This window comes from Zonotrichia leucophrys, unplaced genomic scaffold (genome assembly GCF_028769735.1).
Source record: "Zonotrichia leucophrys gambelii isolate GWCS_2022_RI unplaced genomic scaffold, RI_Zleu_2.0 Scaffold_53_334942, whole genome shotgun sequence".
Lineage (NCBI taxonomy): Eukaryota > Metazoa > Chordata > Aves > Passeriformes > Passerellidae > Zonotrichia > Zonotrichia leucophrys.
The window spans coordinates 298,176-319,562 of record NW_026992258.1 but is presented as its reverse complement, the minus strand read 5'-3'; the positions used below and the strand labels follow the sequence as shown (position 1 = coordinate 319,562).

The following is a 21,387-nucleotide window of genomic DNA, read 5'->3' as shown; positions in this document are numbered from 1 at the left end:
TGGTGGTGCCTGGGTCAAGGGAGACACTGAGAGAGAAACCGAGCAGGCAAAGAGGGGCAGGAGAGAAAAGGAGACACAAACACAATGAGCTGAGAAGGTGGCACTCAGCAAACAGAATTGCAACGGACTGAACATGAACAGGAGAGAAATCAGTAAGTCTGTGAGATTTATTTGCTATCAAGTACATCCCACACACCCAGCCCCATACAATCCCCATCCTACTACTCTAATTAAGATCCCATTTCTCCCAATCTCCTCCCAGCCCTATCTTACTCAGGTGGCTGAGGAATCGAGTTTGGTATGGCAATGAGTTTTTTTGAGGTGGGATTGAGCCCTTTTGGGGTAAGATTGAGCAGTTTTCAGTGGGATTTGAGTTGTTTTGAAGTGACAGATCCATCCCTCTTGGCTTTTGGAGTGCAAAGAGATGGAAGAAAAAAAATTAGGGTGAAACTAAAAGTAGAAACATCCAAGTGTTTTGCCAACATGGATCACAGGGAATGTTGGTGACCAGGGCTGTGCCCAAAGTGCCTCCTCCAGTGGGGGATGGAGCTGGAGCAGCACACGAAGCTCTTCCTGTACTCAGGGCACTCACAGGGCTTCCCTTACCGGTGCCTCCGTTGATGTTGGGTCAAGTGAGAGTTGCTGGAGAAGCTCTTCCCACACTGAGGACACTCGTAAGGGCCTCTCCCCAGTGTGGACGCGCCGGTGGCTGACAAGGGTGCAGTTGTGCTTGAATCCCTTCCCACAGTCGAGGCAGCAGAAGGGCCTCTCCTCTGCGTGAATCCGATAGCGCTGGAGGAGATGGGAGCTGGTCAGAAACCTCTTCCGGCATTTATCACACTTGTAGGGCCTCTCCCCTGTGTGGATGCGCTGGTGCTTGGTGAGGGTGGAGTTGCGCTTGAATCCCTTGCAACACTCAGGGCATTGGAAGGGCCTCTCCTCCATGTGACTCTGATAGTGCAGGCGGAGATTGGAGCGGGTCTGAAACCCCTTCCTGCATTTATCACACTCGTAGGGACTCTCCCCACTGTGGGTCCTCTGGTGCTTCATCAGGCTAGACCTGTGGCTGAAGCGCATCTCACACTGGGAACACTCGTAGGGCTTTTCCCCAGTGTGGGTACTCTGGTGTCTGATCAGCCTGCAGCTCCACCTGAAGCTCTTCCCACACTTCACGCATATGTGGGTCTTTTCCCCATCATGGAGCTGCTCATGGAGCACCAGCTCCGAGCTCTGGCTCAATCCCCAGCCGCCTTCCTGGCCCAGGCTGGCTCTTTCCCCCTCAGATCCCCGCCAGCTGCGTATGCAGCCCCTCCTCGTGCGGCATCTCCAGGGCTTTTCCTCCCCGTTGGCTTCCTGTGCCGTGGAGCCGCTCAGAACGGCCTCTGCCACCAGGTTCTGCCACAGGCATTTGTCCTCCCTGCTCTCCATGCTCAGCTCCTGCTCTGGGGGAGGAAGGACAAGGACAGGATGGGATTTGCCTCCGTGCCACAGGCAAGAGCAAGGAGATCCCCCCAGGGCTGTGCTGCAGCTGGGGCCGTGCTGGGCTGGGAGATGGAGCAGCACAGAGGGGAAAGGGGCACTGACTTCCTCCTCACCTGCCTCAGTGTCCTGCGGCATCTTCCTCTTCCTTGCAGCCTCCCTGGTGTTGGCAATGGGAAATCCTGGTTTGGGGAAAACAAGGGATGAGCATGTTTTTAGGAGTGTCAGGGGCTAGGATGGTCGGGATGGATGGAGACGAGAGATCTCTGAAGCCAGGTCGTGGAACTTGCGGTTTATTGCAAAGGGCCTGAGTGTAGAGCCTTGCTTGGAGTTGCCAGCCACAGCTCGGAGCAGGCCCGAGAGAACAGAGGGGTACAGAGGATGAGAGGGCAAGAGAGTAAGAGAGTAAGGTTCCTGTTACAATACAATAAATCTTCTTCTGGGTTGAATATCCTATTTCTCACTAACCAATCTAGGGCAAGATACCAATCCTATAGCATTTACATACAGCCTGTAAGATTGATTACATCACCATACTGTGTTACATTTTAAACTGTAAAATGCACTCTTTGGACCCCTTCTGCTGAGCTAGTAGGGTCTGCTCTGACACTTCAATCTGTCTGCAAGCAGGGGGGATTGTTTTATCAAAAGGGGATTACCTTCAGTCGGGCCACACCATTGTTTTCCAGTTGTTCACCAAGGTATCTCAAAGCTTGCTTTCATTTCAATCTTGCTTCTAATTTCTACATTCTCCAAATCTTTTGCCAGACAATTGTATTTATAAGGCTTTACTGTTTCATCTTACCCAACACATGTTGAGTTTGAAGGTCCCTCTGACCAAGTCCCTCTCTACAAGTCACCGGCCATGTGGGCTCCAGAAAAACCCCCTAAAGACCAAGATTCAGCCCAGAAAAAGCCTCCCAGGAGTTGCCCGTCCCTGGTCCCTCCCCTTTGGTGTTCGGGGATTCCCCTCTGTCCCAGTTGCTGGGGTCACGCTTGAATTGGGGGTCCCCTTTTTCCTCGGTGCCCGCCCTGCCCAGGCTGCTGGCAGTCCCAGCAATGCCAAAAGCTCCCCCCTCTTGGCTCTCCCCATTTCGGGATGCCGGGGCTCTTTGGGCTCCCGGGCTCCCTTCTCCCCTCATTCTCTGCTTGGGGCTGCAGCGGCTCCAAGGAGTCCCCCCTGCCCCTCTCCAGGCTCTTGAGGCTCCCGCCAATGGCGGCGCTCCCCCCTCTCTGGGCTCCCCACTTTGGGCTCCTGGGGGACACAGGGCTCTGCTCCTCCAGGCTGCCTCTGCCGGCAGCCGCCACCGGCACCCCCCGATGTCCCCCCGAGGCGCCTTTTCCACTCAGCCTTGGAATGTTTCATTCTCCAAACATCCCCGCAAAAACCCAACTCAGGACCCCCCTGGATATCCGGGCCGGGCTCCTCCTCCCAGCTCACCTGCGCGATGCGGGGGGGGGAGGGGGGGGGTGATGATCCCACAGGTGGGGGCCGCGAATTCAGGCAGGGCTGGAGAGAACGCGTCTGTCAGCTCTGCCTTGATCCACCTTTGTCCCTCCTCTTCCTCCTCCTCTTCCTTCCTCCCCTTCCGCTACTCCATGTTACCTCTGCCTCCTTCTCCTCTTCCATCCCTCCCGTTCCATCCCTCCTCCTCCCTAACTGCACCTCCTTCTCCTCCTTCCATCGCTGCTCTCTCTCCACCTTCATCCCTCCTCTTCCATCTCCTCTGCCCCTCCTCCTCCACCCTAACGGGCTGGAACCCTGAGGGGAAAGGGAGCAGGGAAAGGGCGGAACCGTGAGGGGAAAAGGGGCAGGGAAAGGGCGGAACCCTGAGGGGAAAGGGGGCAGGGAAAGGGCGGAACCATGAGAGGAAAAGGGCGGGGAAAGGGTGGAACCGTGACGGGAAAGGGGCAGGCTCAGGCCAAGGGCAGCAACTCTGAGGGGACACTCTGGGAGCGGCACTCTGCAAAGAGAACTGCAACGGACTGAACATGAACGGAAGATAAATCAGTAAGTCTGAGAGTTTTATTGGCTATTGAATATTGCACACACCCAGCCCCTCACAACCCCCATCTCACCGCTCCCAAATGGAAATCCGCTTCTCCCAATCTCCTCCAAAACCCATCTCAGCCTAGTGGCTGTGGAATCGAGTGAGTTTGGTGTGGGACTTGAGTTTTTATCAGGTGGGTGTAAGCACTTTTGGGGTAAAATTGAGCTGTTTTTAGTGGGATTTGAGTGGTTTGGAGGTGACAGATATATCGATACTGGCTTTTGTATTGCAAAGACATTGAGTATAGAAAGAAATTAAGGACAAACCAAAATTAGAACCTGCCAAGTGTGTTCCCAACATGGATCACAGGGAATGTGAGTGACCACGGACGTGCCCAAAGTGCCTCCTCGAGTGGGGGATGGAGCTGGAGCAGCACACGAAGCTCTTCCCGCACTCGGGGCACTCACAGGGCTTCCCTTACCGGTGCCTCCGTTGGTGTTGGGTCAAGTGAGAGCTGCTGGAGAAGCTCTTCCCACACTGGGGACACTCGTAGGGGCCTCTCCCCAGTGTGGATGCGCCGGTGGCTGAACGGGGTGCAGTTGTGCTTGAATCCTGAGACAGAGTAGGGATCCATCCTGAATTAGGTGAAGTGTCTAACAACGGTGAAAAGTCAAACGGCCAAAGCTGAAGGAAAAACTTGCATGCCGAGACAGCAAGGAGACAGAGAAAGAAAAACAGAAAAGACCACGAGGTCAATTTGCCCCCGACCTAGGAATTCCTTTGATAAAGAAGAACTGGTGCTAAGTGTCATGCGGGATGAATATGTATGAACTTATTGTGAAATTGTATGCATATGCATTTGGAAGGGGGATAAAGGAGGTCTGAAATCCTCAGGGGTACGCATGCCTTTTTAAGAGGATTTTCTCCGTGTGCGTCCGGCGTCGTAAATAAACATACCGAGCTTTACAACATTTATAAAGTTGTGAGGTTTCTTCTTTTCTCCGCAAAACATTTTGGCGAGCCAAGCCAGGAGTTCTCTGTCCCCGCGGGGGCAGGGGGGATAGATGGACCTCCAAGGCGCGCCCCAGGATTTTTTCCTGGTGGGGCTCCGCTTGTCTCAACTTGCCACCTGCGAGGACAGACAACGACCCGCTGGCCTGCAGAGGAAGATATGGTATGTACTAAGGGGCCCCAGGGGGGAGGAAGGAGAGAAAAGGAGTAAACCACCCAGAGACGTCTGGGTTCATGGGTTCAGCTGATAGAGCAGCTGTATTAGAGACGGGGTTTGTCGTTCTGATAGAGCAGACCGCTAGTGGCTTTGGGGGTAAGCCGGGTGAACCCATGTATGTGTGTACTGGGGATTCGTAGTTCTGATAGAGCAGAACTGGCGAGCCCGTGTGTGTTTTGTTTGTCTGTGTGTGTGATGCCCGGACACTGTGTTGCTGTATGGTTAATGTGTGTGGTCAGTGCACTGTGTTTGTGATCGTGCAGGTGATAAGTGTATGGTGTATAAAAGAGAGTAAATCTACAGTGCCCTACAGTGTGGGGAGGGTCAGTACTCCCCGTGTTTGAAGCAGCCGAGTGAGGCCAGAGGCGCCGGCTGCAGCAGGCTGTGGGGGCAGGGAGAGAAGTGCCCCGCGGAGAAGCGAGTGGAGGAATGTCAGTGGTGGTATTTATCGTGTTTAAATGTAGCGATTTGTGTAGATTTGGTACATTTTAACCGTGAGTATGAGCTCAGAGAGTTCCTTTGCCTTGGATGTTTGGACTTGATCTCTAGACTGTGTGCTGTTATTTTGATTGTGTCCAGGAAAATAGATATGAGTAAATGCTGAATTATGGTATGCTGTGTTGTGTTGAGAAAGTGAGCACTTTGAGAAATATGCCCCTTCCCAGTGATTTTGTGTGGTGATTTTCTTCCGCTGCATTGTGGTAATTTGATTCTCAGATTGTATAGTGGTGTTTGCGGAGATTTTAAGATTTTGTGGCAACAAGAGTAGCATTTTACATAGGAGAACTATAGTACGGTGATTTATGTTTAACTTCGATAAAACGAGTTAAAGGAATTCCAAGAATTCTCCCCCTCATAGTAATTCAAGCCTTGGCTCTAGTGAATTTGAGATTAAGGGGGGGGTGCATGTGTGTCTGTGTCTGTGGGCATATCAGAGTTTCGGCTGTGACTAGCACAGCCTTTTTGCAAAGCAGCAAAACAAGTGTAAGTTGACAGAGTGCTTAATTAGATTGTGCAAGAAGAGAACTAGAAAAGACTGATATTTTGTAAAACAGAGTTTATATAGAAGAGATAGAAGAGATGAATGAGATGAATTAGTTAATGAGACTTATGATATTTAGGAGACTTCAGTTGGTACTGCAGTAAGTCTTTACTAGAAACAATCTGCTGAAAGGATTTAAAGTTCTCTGTAACAAACAGAATAGCCTGCCTTTGTGAGCAATTTCGGGGAGCCTTTGGTACATCAAGAGGCTAGCATGCTGTGTGAGGTGACAGTGGCTGTGCCCTGGGCACAGGGACAGCTCTGGCTGCCCTGTCTCCCCAGGGAACACGGGAATGGCCTGTGGGCAAAAGCTGGATGTGCAGGTATTATTGCAGTGCGGTGTTTATGAGAAACACTGGTATTGCTGTTTTGCTGTTCCAGTAAGTGTCAGGGTACACGCCCCGAGTGTAAATTAGAGGTTTTTGGTCAAGTGGATTCAGAACCTAAGGTCTTAGATCTTGTGTGTGGGAATCACATCTGATACCTGCCACCTGGAGCTGTGTGTATAGGAGGAAAACTGAGAAACTACTGTGAAGGTCTGTAAAAAGGTTTGAATGGAAGCGAGATAGGGCAAGGAGAAATAAATAATGAGAACTGACCAGAGCAAACAGGTTCCTAAATTAGCCCCTTTTGGGAGGGGCTCACTGGGAGGAGGTTGCCAGTAAGAGCAGCTCAGAAAATAAAAATATTTATAGTGCTTCATTGCTGTTAATAATAGGAAGATAAATGGGATAGTTTTTGTATGCTGAAATGTCTTTTGTTTTAAGAAATCACCCAGAATGACAAAGAGACTGTGAGATCAGACCGCTCTCTGGTCTTGGCCCTTGAAAAGGAAAACAAGGCAAAGAGAAAGCAAATCAAACATGTTGTTCAGCATTCAGCATAAGATAGCAACGTATGAAATCAGGCAAGGATTATCATGCTGAAATGCAAAGCAATCACAGTTCGCAAAACGAGTACATATGACCTGCTAAAGGCTTCCTCCCAAGGTAAAGGAGGAGGGGTAAAGATGACCTCTCCAAAAGGGAAGAATTTTTGTCGGCACAAGGGTCATATATTCAGTTTTAAATAAAGCTTTAGTACCTGTGGAGAATGTTTATGTTGTAGTGTGGGGAACAACTGAACAACTGGCCAGTCTGAGAAGGCATACTTTTGCAAACCTTTAAAGTAACATGTGTACTATGTGTACCTAAAAGCTTTTGTACAATTCGCTCAATTTGCCAAACATTCTCAAATGAGAAAGGTTACTCTGGAGGCAAATAATATAAAGATGTTAAGCTTAATATTAACAGACACTGAAATTAAGAAAGACATTATTAAGGAGATATTAGAGTAAGTAAATAAGTGTTTTCAAGGGTATGGGCCTCTGCTGTACCAGGGAGAGTGAAAGATGCTCCCCCATAAAGCTTAATGAAAGAACACAACCAGTGAGAACTGAGTAGTACCCTCAAAGGGAAGGTAAGGAAGGAATCAGTCCAATAACTGATAGTACTGGATTAAGGGCTGTCAATAAGATAACACAGAATTTGTACCCTGTGGTAGCAAATCCACAGACCTTACTAACTTGTTTAACACCTGAGCTAACCTCAGGTTCGCTGTTTTAGGCCTAAGAGATGCCTTCTTTTGCCTCCCTATCCACGAAGCCAGCCAGAAAATTTTTGCATTCAAACACTGCTCACATAGTCCATGTGCCTGAAGGCTTCAAAATTCTCCACTCTGATTGGAGAACAGCTTGCAAAGACCCAGAGTCCTGGGAAGCTCCACTAGAGGAAAGGAGGCTGTTGCAGTACGTGGACGATCTTCTAGTAGCCACTCAGACGAGGGAAGCAAGAGAAGCCTGGACGGTAAGCCTTTTGAATTTCCTAGGGCTCCAAGGACGCAGAGTCTCAAAGAAAAAGGCACAGGTAGTGAAACAGAAGGTAATCTACCTGGGGTAAGAAGTGAGTGCTGAGCAGCAGACTTTAAGGCAGGGAAGCCCTATGCCAAACCCTGAACCCCAGACAATGAAAGAACTCCAAACCTTCTTAGGCATGGCAGAGTAGTGCCAGCTGTGGGTTTATAATTATGGACTGTTCGCCAGACCCCTCTAAGCTCTTATTGCCAATGGGAACTGAGATCTCCAGTGGACAAGAGATGCCACACGGGCCTTTCGCCAGCTAGAGGGTCCCCTCATGTTGGCTCCAGCTTTGAAACTTCCAGATGTAAGTAAAGCATTCTTTCTATTTTTCCATGCAAGGAATTGCCCTGGGAATATTGGCTCAAGACTTGGGTCCATACCGGAGGGCAGTTGCTTACTTCTCTAAGCAACTAGATGCAACAGCCAAAGGATGGCCAGGTTGCCTCAGAGCTGTAGCAGCAGTTGTGCTGAACATTCAAGAGGCACACAAGTTTACCCTGGGACAAAAATGACTGTGCTAGTGTCCCACACAGTGTCTGCAGTACTGGAAGTAAAGGGTGGCCACTGGCTTTTCACCAGAGAGGTTTCTGAAATACCAGGCCATCGTGGTAGAGCAAGATGATGTAGAGATAGTGGTGACTAATATTGTCAACCCAGCTTCTTTTCTCAGTGGAATCAAGGAGAAGCAGTACACCATAGTTTCCTAGAGACCACTGAAGCTACCTACTCCAGCCGCCCAGACTTAAAGGACACTCCTCCGGAAGATGCAGAGACCTCGTTCACTGACAAGAAAGCGACATTGCAAAGTTCACAGTGACTACCTGCAGAGAGGTAATAGAGTCTGGACCCTTACCAACAGGTACCTCTGCACAGGGTGCTGAGATAAATGCATGGACCCATGCCTTAGAAACAGCAAAAGGCATTCAGAGTTGTGCATGCACATGGAGCCATCTGGAAGGAGAGGGAACTGCTGACCTCACAGGGAAAGAAGAGACAATCCAGCTGCTGGAAGCAGTTCAGCTACCTGAAAAAGCATATTAAGGCACACCAGAGAGTGAGCTTAAAATTGGAGGAAAGAAATGAGCTGGCGGATGGAGAGGCAAAGAAAGCAGCGAAGGGTGAGGTACAGATTTTCCTCCAAGGTAAGCCATAATACAATAATACTAATCAAAAGAGACGTACAGCTGCAAGGGGTGGGCTACCATTGAAAGAGAGCTAGTAATCCCTTCCCATTTTCGTGGTTACTAGTGAAGGAAGTGCACTAGAAAACACACTGGGGCCTAACTACCTAAAGCCTTTTATAGAGTGTGGCTCCTTTCTCGAAATGACCAAGGCTGCGAGTGATACAGAGTGCATTGAAATGAAGTGTTGACTTTGAAGTAGTAATTCCCACAGGCTTTCTAGAACACACATCTGATTGAAAGAATTGTTGTATCGTTGTCAGGAATTTATATGCCACTATCACTCAGGTGAGCTGCTAATGTGATCCTTGCCTCCAGACTAACCCCAAAATACCCCCCCGGGCCAAAACTCGGTCAGACTGGGAGAGGCCATGAGCCTGTACAGCAGCGGCAAATCAACTTTTCAGAACTCCCAAGGAAAGGGGGGTATCAGTACTTACTGGTATTAATAGATACATTTTCAGGGTGGCCAGAAACATTCCCCACCAGAACTGTCAAAGCTCAAGAGGTGACCAGATCATTTTTACAAAAGATAATACCACGCTTCAGAGTTCCAGCCACAATATCCTCAGATAAAGAATCACCTTTCATTTCCAAATCAGTGCAACAGATTAGTAGCCATCTGGGCATAGATTAAGAACTTCACACCCCATACCGCCCCCAATCAAGTGGCCAGGGGGAGAGAATGAATCATTTGATTAAGCAGCAAATCATAAGACTGGGGCAAGAAGCTCTTCCACTAGCACTATTGCAAATTAAACTAAACCTTTTGAGCTAAAGGAATGCTGAATCCTTTTGGAATGCCTTATAGAAGACCATATAGAATACGAGGGGAATGTCCAGAATGTCCACCTACATGGTGGCATTAAGCAAACATCTCAGAGTACATGTGGCTGGAATTCAGAGCAGGGAGTTAGATAGCCTGGGGTTGATGTATATGTTAAGTCTCTTACAGAGAAGACTTTGGAACCACAGTGGGAGAGACCACTGCAAGTACCTCTCACCACCTTCACTGCAATCAAAATCAAGGAGCAGAATGCCTGGATCCATCACTCTCGGGTGAAGAAGGCCTAGAAGCCCCTTCAGGAGTGACACCAGGAGACAATGAACTGAGACTAAAACTTATTTGGGCAAAATGAGTATATTGCGGTCAGGAGTAGCTCATACTTTAGTGTACAGAATTGTTTTGTATGGAATTATAACTGAAGTTTTAGAACTAGAGAGTACCTCTGCCCAAAGCAATGCTGAATGGCCTTGGTCCCTGGCATTTAATCAGTATACTGGATCCATGGGAAAACCTTCTGAGATAAAAGATTTAAACGTATCTACTGTAGTAATCCACAAGAATCAGGTATGTGAGGAGTAAGAATAGCAAGAACAGGAACTGTGAACACTTCAAGGAATCAGAGGAGAAGAAATCAAAGTAAAGTGCTGGGTCATCAATGGGATGGCTTATGAGAGACCAGATGTAATTAGTGTCTGAACCTCCCCTGGTGTATATGAACACCAGGAAGTCTGTGATAACCTGAGTGAATCAGACTGTTGGTGTAATTTCACCCTGATACAGCCTGTAGAAGTGACCTGCCTTTGAGCTCGAGTTACTGTCAGACTTTCATTTGAATTCAAAGTGGACACTGCACTTTTTACCACAGCAGGGCCTTATACACCCCATACTAGTTCAGACTTTACCCAAACTCCAAACTTGAACCTAACGTAGTAAAGAATGTGAGTGAACAACAGCTATTATTCAATCCAGAATGGTCTCTCAAACATGTGGAGTTTATAATGCAAATTAACATCTCAAGAATCCAACCAGCCTGCTCTTCCTTCCTAAAAACTTCCTTTGAGGGCTGGACAACATGGTCACTAAAACAGGCATATCTCAGGAGCAGAACAAGAAAGGAAGGAGCCAGCTCTCCTGGTGCCTAAACCCAGGAACACCAAGAAATCAGTTTCCTTAGGTCATTTTCCAAGCTGGTTGGCTGAACCCCCAGGCAATGGCTGGTAAAGGGTGCTGAACTGCAGGTGGTAAATTAACCCAAGCAAGGAAGGTGATTTTCCTTATTTATAGCTATCCCTTTTCCTGCTGAGATTTGGATCAGTGATTGTCCCAGTCTGAGGCAGTTGGATTCTGCTTAAAAGAGGTAGAGAGAGAGACCCCCTCAGAGCACAGCAGCAGGCTGTAAGATTTTGAGCATCAGTTTTGTGCTGAGTGTTTCAAGTACCAGAAACCTGATCCCAGTTTCTTCTGAGGCACTGCAATGAATTTAGGCTCTTCTCTCAAGATTTCCCCTCCATTATCTTCTGCCCTGAACACAGTCCACAGCTTGATCTTAGCTAGGGGCAAGGTGGGTGAGGTTTTGTAGACCAGGAGAGACATTCCTGCTTGCCACACATCTGAGAAATCAGGTGCTTTGGAGGGAGAGGGAGAGGTTAGATTCCCTGAGGTCTCTACATTTCAGAACAAACATCTGCCTCAAGTATGACCTAAACCTCTGTCAGATACACTTGTGAAGTGTGTCTGAATTTGCAGTGTGAGCCCAGCACATCCCTCTGGCAGGGAGGGATGATCATGGACAGAAAGCAGTTCCTGTTCCCCATAACAAACATCTAACTGGCATATTAGGGACAAGATTAGGAGTTTTAAATGGAATTGATTCAGAAATACTGATGAATAAACTGGCCACTGCAGCAGGTAGCCTAACAAAATTGAAGCAGCCTTTATAGTAATCTCTATTGGCATTAGGAACTAGCCAGTGACAGATTTCAAAAGTACTGCCAAAGTAAAGAAGTATGAAGAGGCCGGGGACCAAGACCACAAATTGATAGTAGAAGCACTTAGTATAGTTCAAGATAATGTGTCTTTAGCTTTCAGTTGTATACAAGCACAGTTATGGATACAAGCAACAGCAGCTCTGATCATATAGGAAAGGGGTGAAGGTAATTTTCCAGCTGAAATTTGGAGAATTTTGTGGGATAATGCAATTGATTTTGAAAGGAAGTTTCAATCCTGGTAGACTATGGTGAATTTCACCTATGATCCTGTTTGTAATGTGGCCACTGCCTTTGTGCTTACCATACGTAATGCCACTGTTTATGTTATCCATCCCATCATTGCCCTAAGATTAAACCATGAAGAAACAATACTCTATCCTTCAGAACATAGAGTGTGGGCACGAAAGATGAATGAAAAGTGCCAGACAGTAAACTTAGAATCCTGCATTACTAGAGAACAAATGAGATTCATTTGTGAAAGCAATACTGCTAATGCCCAGGATGTGTTTGGACACTGAACAGGGTATTTGCCACTTTGAAATTCATCCAGTCACTGACCAGAAAACTGTGCTCCTATATGCTGGAAAAGGGCGTATGTTTGAGAACTGCTTGTGCTGCTGTACAAATTGGTAGCAATGATGTTATTCTGTTTAGTAGAAACCATTCTAATCTCTGTATTTGTAGTTTTGTTAAGATTATTGGGTGTGGTTTTTCGTATTTGGTACCAGTAACATCCCACCAGCTGATTACAGCCAATTACACAGTGTATCACAGACTACTACCTACCCCTATTGGGGCGAACCTTACATTGGTAAAACAATTAATTAAGCACCAAGACCTATTAGAAGTCTTGAAAGAAATCCAAGAAAGTAGAAAGAAAACCTTAATTACTGTCCAACATGATACAAAGGAGATAACCAGAGTTCCACAAAGAAAATAAAATATGGATCATCACTGGTGAGATGTGATCTTTGGGTGGTCACCAACTGCAAATAGAATCTTTAATAAGTTGTGCCACCCTATTGTAGTTTTACTAATATTAGTTGGGATAAGCTTAAGATTATCTATTACATTGTTAATTTGGAACTGGAGAATACTACAACGAATGGCTGTACTAAACTCTTTATCAAAGGTACATAGTGAAGCATTAAAAGACACTTATTGTCATGAAAGTTTTCATTAAGTAAAAGAATTTACTTATTTCCTAGGAAAGGGGGGAATGAGACAGAGTAGGGATCCATCCTGAATTAGGTGAAGTGTCTAACAACGGTGAAAAGTCAAACGGCCAAAGCTGAAGGAAAAACTCGCATGCCGAGACAGCAAGGAGACAGAGAAAGAAAAACAGAAAAGACCACGAGGTCAATTTGCCCCCGACCTAGGAATTCCTTTGATAAAGAAGAACTGGTGCTAAGTGTCATGTGGGATGAATATGTATGAACTTATTGTGAAACTGTATGCATATGCATTTGGAAGGGGGATAAAAGGAGGTCTGAAATCTTCAGGGGTACGCATGCCTTTTTAAGAGGATTTTCTCCGTGTGCGTCCGGCGTCGTAAATAAACATACCGAGCTTTACAACATTTATAAAGTTGTGAGGTTTCTTCTTTTCTCCGCAAAACAATCCCTTCCCACAGTCGAGGCAGCAGAAGGGCCTCTCCTCTGTGGTGCTGGAGGAGATGGGAGCTGGTCTGAAACCTCTTCCCACACTTGGACCACTCATAGGGCCTCTCCCCAGTGTGGATCCTCTGCTGCTTGATCAGGTCAGACCTCCACCTGAAGCTCTGCCCACACTCCCCACACTTGTAGGGCTGTTCCCCAGTGTGGGTCCTCGATCCAGTGTGGTGCACGATCAGGATGGATCTGCATGAAGCTCTTCCCACACTGCCCAGATTCCAAAGGAACCCAAATCTCCAGGACCCCAAATTCCTGGGACTCCCTCAATTCCTCGTGACCCCAAACTCCAGTGACCCCAAATTCCAGCAACCTCCCCAAACTCCTGTGACATCCGTTGACCCCAAATTTCCCGTGACTTCCACAATTCCTCGTGACTTCCCCAAATTCTGCTTTTGGGGTTCCCCCCAACCCCCCAATTCTCCCCCATTTCGGGGTCCCCTCGTTCCCTGTTTTGGGGTCCCCCTTGTCCCCAGTTTTAGGTTCCTTCGTTCCCGGTTTTGGGATCCTCCAATCCTCCCAAATTCCCTCCAAATTCTCACAATTTTGGGGTTTCACATTCCCCCATTTTGCGGTCCCCTAATTCTCCTCCTTTCCCTTTTTGGGATCCCCCAATTTCCCCCCATTTTAGGGACCCCCCATCCCCAATTTTGGGGTCCCCCTTTCCCCAATTTTGGGGTCCCCTCAATTTACCCTATTCCCGGTTCTTGGGATCCCAAATCCCCTAAAAACTCATTTAGGGGTCCCTATTTCCCCTTTTGGGATCCTCAATCCCTCCAAAAACTCCCCCAATTTTAGGGTGCCCATTCCCATTTTTGGAATCCCAAATCTCCCCTGAACTTCCACAATTTTGGGGTCCCCGTGTCAGTTTTCAGGGTCCCCTGTTCCCATTTTGGGATCCCCCTGTTCCTGGTTTTTGCGGTCCCCAATCTCCCCAAATTCCCCCAAATTTTGGGGTCGCAGTTCCCATTTTGGGTTCCTTATGCCCATTTTTGGGGTCCCTCTCCTCCGGGTTTTTGGGGTCCCAAATCGACCCAAATTCCCCCAAATTTTGGTGTCCCCGTGCCCATTTTTGGGGTGCCCTGTACCCGTTTTTGTGGTGTCCCGTTCCCTTTTTGGGGTTCCTCCATTCCCGATTTTAGGATCCCAAATCCCCCCAAACTCTCACAATTTTGGGATCCCCATTCCCAATTTTGGGGATCCCCTTGTCCATTTTTGGGTTCCCTGTGCCCGTTTTTGGGGTGTCCCGTGCCTTGCTCCATGGCCAGCCCCAGCATGACCCACTCGGTTCTGCGGTGGCTCTGAAGATCGTGATCTTCATCCCCCGCGCTGTGAACCGAACCAAACCGAACTGGATTGAACCGGACCAAACCGGGAACGGGATCGGCATTGCACTGGGAGCGCTCCGGGAGCTCAGCGACCACTCCGAGTAGTTTTGGCCACGCCCCCAGGCGGGACTGGGAGGAACTGGGAGGGACAGCGCAGGAATTGGGAGGGACCCCCCTTACTGGGAGGCAACTGGGAGAGACGGAGGGGGGCAGGAGCTCCTCGGTTCGCACGGTTCCGGTTCAGCCAACCCGGTCCAGATGGTCCCAGTCCCTGTTTGATCCCAGTATATATGATCTCAGTCCAGTTTATCCCAGTCAGGATGATCCCAGTCCATATCTGATCCCAGTCCAGTTTATCCTAGTTAATTGTTGATCCCAGTCTATATTTGATCCCAGTCCATTTGATCGCAGTCCATATTTCATCCCAGCCCAAATTTGATCACAGTCCCTATTTGATCCCAGTCCACTTTATCCCAATCTATATGGTCCCAATCCATAGGATCCCAGTCCATATTTGATCCCAGTCTAAAAAATCTCAGTCCAGTTTATCCCACTCTGTACAATCCCAGTCAATATTAGATCCTAGTCCATATTTGATCGAGTCCCCATTTGATCCCAGTTTTTATTTGATCCTAGTCAATAGTTCATCCCAGTCTGTATTTGATCCCAGTCCACATTTATTCCCAGTCCATGTTTGATCCCACCCAATATTTTACCCCAGTCCATATTTGATCCCAGCCCATATTTGATCCCAGTCTATATAATCTCAGTCCAGTTTATCCCAGTCTGTATTTGATCCCAGTCCATTTGATCCCAATCCATATTCCATCCCAATCCATATTCCATCCCAGTCCATTTGATCCCAGTTCATATTTAATCCCAATCCATATTTGATCTCAGTCCATATCTGATCCCAGTCCATATCTGATCCCAGTCCATATTTGATGGAGTTTTATTTGATCCCAGTTACTATTTGATCCCAGTCCGTATTGGCCTGCACACATTCCAAAAGTCTGGAATTCCAGCTCCCAGCCAGGAAAACATGTTCCCGCCCTTGAAGGCAAATGGAGCAAAATCCTACAGAGATATTTCCCTGCCAGCCTTCAGGACTTCAGCTTCTGGGACTGGGATTTAAAATAATGATTGGGAAATAAAGTAGTAAAAAAATCAAGGGAGGGTTTGTGGGTACAGAGGGGGCAATAAAATCAGGGCAGGGGTCAATTAAATCAAGGCAGGGTCAGTTAAATCAGGGGAGGGTCTTTGGTGGCAGAGGGGACAATTAAAACAGGACAGAGGTCAATTAAATCAGGGATGGAGTCAATTGAATCAGGGCAGAATCTTTGGTGGTCACTGGGGCAATAAATCAAAGGAGGGTATTTGGTGGTCCCTGAGGCAATTAAATAAATGGAGGGTCTCTGGTAGTGCCTGGGTAAAATTAAATCAGGGGAGGGTCTCTGGTGGTCCGTGGGTCGAGGGAGACACTGAGAGAAACAGAGCAGGCAAAGAGAGGCAGGAGAGAACATGGGACACAGACATAATGAGCTGAGAAGGCGGCACTCAGCAAACAGAATTGCAACAGACTGAACATGAATGGGAGAGAAATCAGAAAGTCTGTGAGATTTATTTGCTATCAAGTACATCCCACACACCCAGCCCCACACAATCCCCTTCCCACCACTCCAAATTGGGATCCCGTATCTCGCAGTCTCCTCTCAAGCCCATCTCACTCTGGTGGCTGTGGAATCGAGTAAATTTGGTATGGGATTGTGTTGTGGTGTGTTTTAAACTTTCAGGTCCCTTCCCCAGGTGTACCAATACCCTCTTCTCCTCCCCTCCTCGTCCCTTGCTGAGTGAGTAATGTCAATCAGGCTTAACATTCCAACAAGGCGTCGTGTGGTTGGTCAAGTTCAAAGGATGCCCCTCAGGCTTGGGGGTCATTGGGCTGTCTAGCTGTCATTCTCCCCTGAGACCCTGCCCCTCCCACCTGGTTGGTGGCTCACCTGTCCCCTCCCCTCCCCCTGCCCCGGGAGCTTAAAAGGTGAATCAGGCCATGCGGCCGGCATTCTGTTGGAGCTCTTCCGCGGATTCAGACCTCTGTAACCATGGAATAAACCTCTGGATATAACCCTCCAGCAGAATCCTCTCCTTTTTCTCTTCACCATCGCCTGAAGCTTTCCTCCTGAGGTAAACAGAGTTCCTAACAAGCCTGGACTTGTTTAGTGCCCAGCTGCAACCATCAGCAAGCTAAAGGTGTCTCTGGGGTGATACACCACAGTTGCCGCCTTTGGCCTGGCAGCGAGGGTCAGACTGGCCCAGACACATTCTAACTGGCAATATTGGGATTCATATTCCAGTAGGATTGACTTTTTCTGAGGTGGGTTTGAACACTTCTGGGGCGGGATGAGCTGTTTTCACTGGGATTTGAGTGGTTTTGAAGGGAGAGATCCATCCCTCTTGGCTGTTGGAGAGCAAAAAGATTGAGAAGAGAAAAAAAATAAAGGTGAAACGAAAAGGAGAAGCAGCCAAGTGTGTTGCCAGCATGGATCACAGGGAATATGAGTGACCAGGGCTGTGACCAAAGTGCCTCCTCCAGTGGGGGATGTGTTGCCTTCTGATATAAGGCAAGGCGACCTGGTTTTGACGAGCAGCACAGCAACCCAAAACTCACCAGGGTCGCTCGGGCCAGAGAAGCACGCAGATACCAATGTGGTAGACGGTCAAAGGCCTTTATTGTCTCATCTCGTGGGGTTGTATAGACTAAGGGGTCTCTCTACGTCAGAGGGGTCTGCAGTACCATCTATGGTTAGTAAGGAGTGGAAAGTTACTAGCAATACTATCGTTAGGAGGGCTACATTCCTGGTTACATTCCTAGAGTGATCTCTTATCTTAAGGGATTAGGGGAAAAGGAGTCCTGCCGCTTTCCGTCACATCACGTGATCTTCCGATCGCCTGTCCCTATCTACCACATCTCCCCCAACCTTTTTCACAAATGAATGAGGTAGTCATATACATAGGCACTGAAATGAGGTATAAGGTTGTAATTCGACAAGGTAAAACCAAACCTGAGTAAGTTTTTGCCAGACAAGTTTAGAAAATCTTGTGACTGGCACTGTTCCCTGGTTGAATTCACAGCATTTGTCGCCAGCCTATGAACAGGATGTTGGCCCATTCTAGGCGGGTCTGAATGAATGAAACTAGCTTGTTCAGCAGGCATGGTCTGAAGGTAACAGCTAAAAGTAGCATTGCCAATGGACATATTAGGGTAGAAATCAGAGTGGTTAGCCATGGTGATTGATTGAACCCGGACTCGAACCAACCCTGTTGGGCTTCCCTGTCTTTCTGTCTCGGAGCCAGTCTGTTTCGGAGTTCCGCCATGGAGTCTCTTACGACTCCTGTGTGGTCTGCGTAGAAGCAGCACTCCTCTTTCAAGGCGGCACACAGGCCTCCTTGCTGCATGAACAGGAGGTCCAGACCTCGCCTGTTCTGCAAGACTACTTCTGAGAGTGAGGAGACTGACTTCTCTAGAAAGGAAATGGATTTCTCGATTCCTTTTCAGGTCCTCATCGATGGTCGTTTGCAGCTGGGATGGTCCTTGGTGTTGGGTTGCTAGGGCTGAGACACCCGTTGCCGTTCCTGCTGCTTCTAGGCTGAGCAGCATTGCGATAGTTACACCTGTTATTATTTCTCTTTTGTGGAGCCGGCTGGGTTCCTCAAAAAGGTGATACACTTCTTCGTCTGAGTGGTACAGGACCCTAGGAACAATCTGAACTTGGACACAAAAGTCGTTAGAGTCATTGAATTTGGCAAGGAACACACAGGGACTCACTCCAGATTGCTGGCAAACCCACATCCCAGATGCGGATGGGACTACCCACTTATTGTTTTTCCTGTTGGGATTGACTACTTTGGTGCAGACGTTGCCTTTCCACCTAGCTAGGGTTGCATTGCCAAAGCATCTGCCCTGGCCTGTGACTTGACTCAGGGTGATTCCATTGCAAGGGGTTTCCCATCTGCACTGGTGAGGGGCATCGGCTGTGGAGTAACTGAAGGGAGTGTTTAAAGCGACTCCTTTGTAAAAGGGGGGTTTAACATCGTAACAAAGCCTGCAGGATTCGGTTAGGTTAGGGTTGGATTCATTCAGGGATAGAAAGGTAGCTTCTAACATACGAAGGATTGGGTCTGAGTCCGACCCGGCTGGGCCGTCTATCTGAAAGGCTTCTGCATGGCCGGTCGGGATATTGGTGACCTTCGTGGGCAAGGCTTTGGGGTAGGTTGTGTTTCTCCCTTTCTGCGCGCTTTTAATCACTTTGTTGGGTCCAACCGCTCAGGGTGACGACGGTTAGAGCCTGATAATTCACACATTCACTCTCTCTTTCGACCCTTGAAGGACTACTGTCCATGTTTTGCCTATGGCCCAACTAGGGTGATCTGGCTGCAAAACCGTCATGTTGTAGTCAGCGCATTTCCAAAATTTAGGGATTTTATGATGGTTTCGATAGAAACTTCCCTGGAGGAAGATGGGTGTTTTGCAGCTGGTGAGTCCCCAGGTGAACTGTAAGAATTTGTTGGGCTCTTGTGGATACCACGCAGGCCCCGACAGTCTGGCATCTGTAACAATGGTTTCGCAGCCCCAGTGCCCACAATATCCCCACCCTGGGTGATTGCAGTAGCTTTTTCCTGGGTTTGAGGCTGGGCACCAGTAGGATAGGTACATGTGGGTGGTGTGTGGGGAATTGGGGTCTACCTTTGGTTGTCCTGGAAACAGGCCGGTAATGCGGAGCACGAAGGATGGCATGTTTGGTGTGGTGACTTCCCTGAGCACCTTGTTGCTACTAAGGTGTCGCATGACCCACCTGAATGGCCAATGGGGGTAGTGGTCTGGGCTGGCTTGTCCTCTGGCGAAAAGCCCCGACAGCAAAATCACTCAGAAACACCCTTGATGCTTGGGTCTCACCCATGCGGATCTCTCAGGCGCTGTCTGGCAGCTTGGTGGTCTGTCACTTTCCTCTGGAACGGGGATGTATGTGTCGCGAGGACGTCCTATGAGCATGTCCTGTAAACAGAAACTCACAACTCTCGTCAGTCTCATTCTGCTCATTGTTAAGGTCGGGCTTGATTGACTTAAGAGGACACCACCTGACTTTGCCGCCCCTTTTGACAGCTGCGTACCCTCTCCCCGTGAGCATCAGCCTCCAGCCCTGTTCCCATTCGCCCAGCTCGTTTCTAATTACCACCTGTGGGCCCTCCTCTAGCGCCCGGGTGGCCCAGTGCTTTTGAACGGGACTGTTTGTTTCATCTCCCCTAGGGAATTGATTCAGTGCTAGCAAAGCAGTTGCCCGTATATGCGCCTGATCTCGTGGGGGAATGGAATTGGCAAAGCCCTCTGCTTTCGCCAACACTTCTAGCTTGGTTTTCAGGGTCTGATTTGCTCTCTCTACTATGGCCTGCCCAGTACTGTTATATGGGATACCTTGCACTAATGTGATGCCCCATTTTGAGGCAAATTCTTGCAGTGTTTAGGAGGTGAAATTGGACCCGTTGTCAGTTTTGATCTGCTTGGGGATACCAAGCCAAGCCATGGCTGCCAGCCAGTGCTGGATTGCGGCCTTGGAGTTAGTTAGTTAGTTTTAGTTTAGTTAGTTGTGTTGCTGTGTGGCTATGATCGTTCTGCTATAAGTGTCCACTGTCACTGCAAGCCATGCTCGGGGCTTCAGCAGTTGACACGTGGTGAAGTCCGACTGCCAGATCTCTGAAGGATTGAGACCTCTCGGGTTGACTCCACAGGTCCATAGGGGTGACTTCTGGCAATGAGGGCAGGTGGCTACCACATGTTTTGCGTCCACTGTCGAGATTTCGCATCTCTTCGCCAGTGCTTTGGCTCCGATGTGGAGCGTCTTGTGCAGTTAACGGGCTTCCTGCCACGTCCATATGCCTTTTGCTGCGGCGTCCGCTTTGTCGTTGCCGGTCTGGAAGTAACCTTTGACTGAGTTGTGACTGTTGATGTGGATGACTGACACGGTGCCCTGTCGTGAGGAGAGCGCTTCTTCCAGCATTAGGGCTGCTGCAGATGTAGACACACCTGGTCCTGCCATGGCTAGGCAGAGCCTTGCCACGAATATAGAGTCCGTTACAATGTTGAGGTGTTCATCTTGGAAGAGTCCGCACGCCAAGACTGCTGCTGCTGCCTCCAGCTGTTGCACTGACAGTGTGGGGTCACACGCTTTGACGCAATGCCATTGTTCTTCTTACTGCCACACTGCTGCTGTGGTTGAAGTTGTGGAGGAAGCGTCTGTGAAGACCGTTGGTCCTGGCTGCGGTCGGTCCTTGACCTTTGGTGGTATGTCCATGTCGACTGTGGTCAGCAGCTGAGTCCAGAGTGGTCTGGAGGAGTAGGAGATTTCTCCTCCGAAGCCACTGAGAGCAAGGGCTAGGTACTCCGATATTGTGGCTGACTCCGTCGTCGGCTGCTTGCGGAAAGGAAAGTGGATGCTTGTCGACTCGGTTCCTAGGTGTTTCAAGGCGAGTTTCCTGCCTTTCATGATGAGATTAGAGATGCATTCGATTCCCGGGGAAAATGCACGAGCAGGTCTTCCGAGGACCACCCATTGGATCGGTTGGGCCTTTTCAGAAGGTCCTTGAGCCAGTGCTCCCACTCCCCCCTTCGGTGTAAAATGGACATACAGGTCCAGTAGAATGGCTGGGTTCCACCTTGCAAGTGTGTCAGTGGACATCTGGCTTTCGATGAAGTTGAGGGAGCTTGTTGCTTGCGGCGTCAGCTCCTTGGTTTCCCAGGGGT

General features: G+C 48.6%; 1 protein-coding gene across 1 annotated transcript; it reads right to left on the bottom strand.

Moving 5' to 3' along the window:
* Window positions 1-14: 14 nt before the first annotated feature.
* LOC135460527 (zinc finger protein 239-like) lies at window positions 15-20,683 on the bottom strand. Its single transcript, XM_064737395.1, has 4 exons — window positions 20,500-20,683; window positions 1,596-1,661; window positions 607-1,442; window positions 15-26 (listed from the first exon to the last, which is right to left on the bottom strand). The coding sequence occupies exons 1-4, from the start codon at window positions 20,681-20,683 to the stop codon at window positions 15-17; spliced, it is 1,098 nt and encodes a 365-aa protein (XP_064593465.1).
* Between the last annotated feature and the right edge of the window lie 704 nt (window positions 20,684-21,387).

Coding starts and splice junctions, on each gene's coding strand:
- LOC135460527 (XM_064737395.1), bottom strand. CDS start 20,683: ATGGCAGGACCAGGTGTGTCTACATCTGCAGCAGCCCTAATGCTGGAA. Junction 1,662..20,499: donor ATGGACGTGGCAGGAAGCCC/GTTAACTGCACA, acceptor TCCCCAAACCAG/GATTTCCCATTGCCAACACC. Junction 1,443..1,595: donor GCCGCAGGACACTGAGGCAG/GTGAGGAGGAAG, acceptor TTCCTCCCCCAG/AGCAGGAGCTGAGCATGGAG.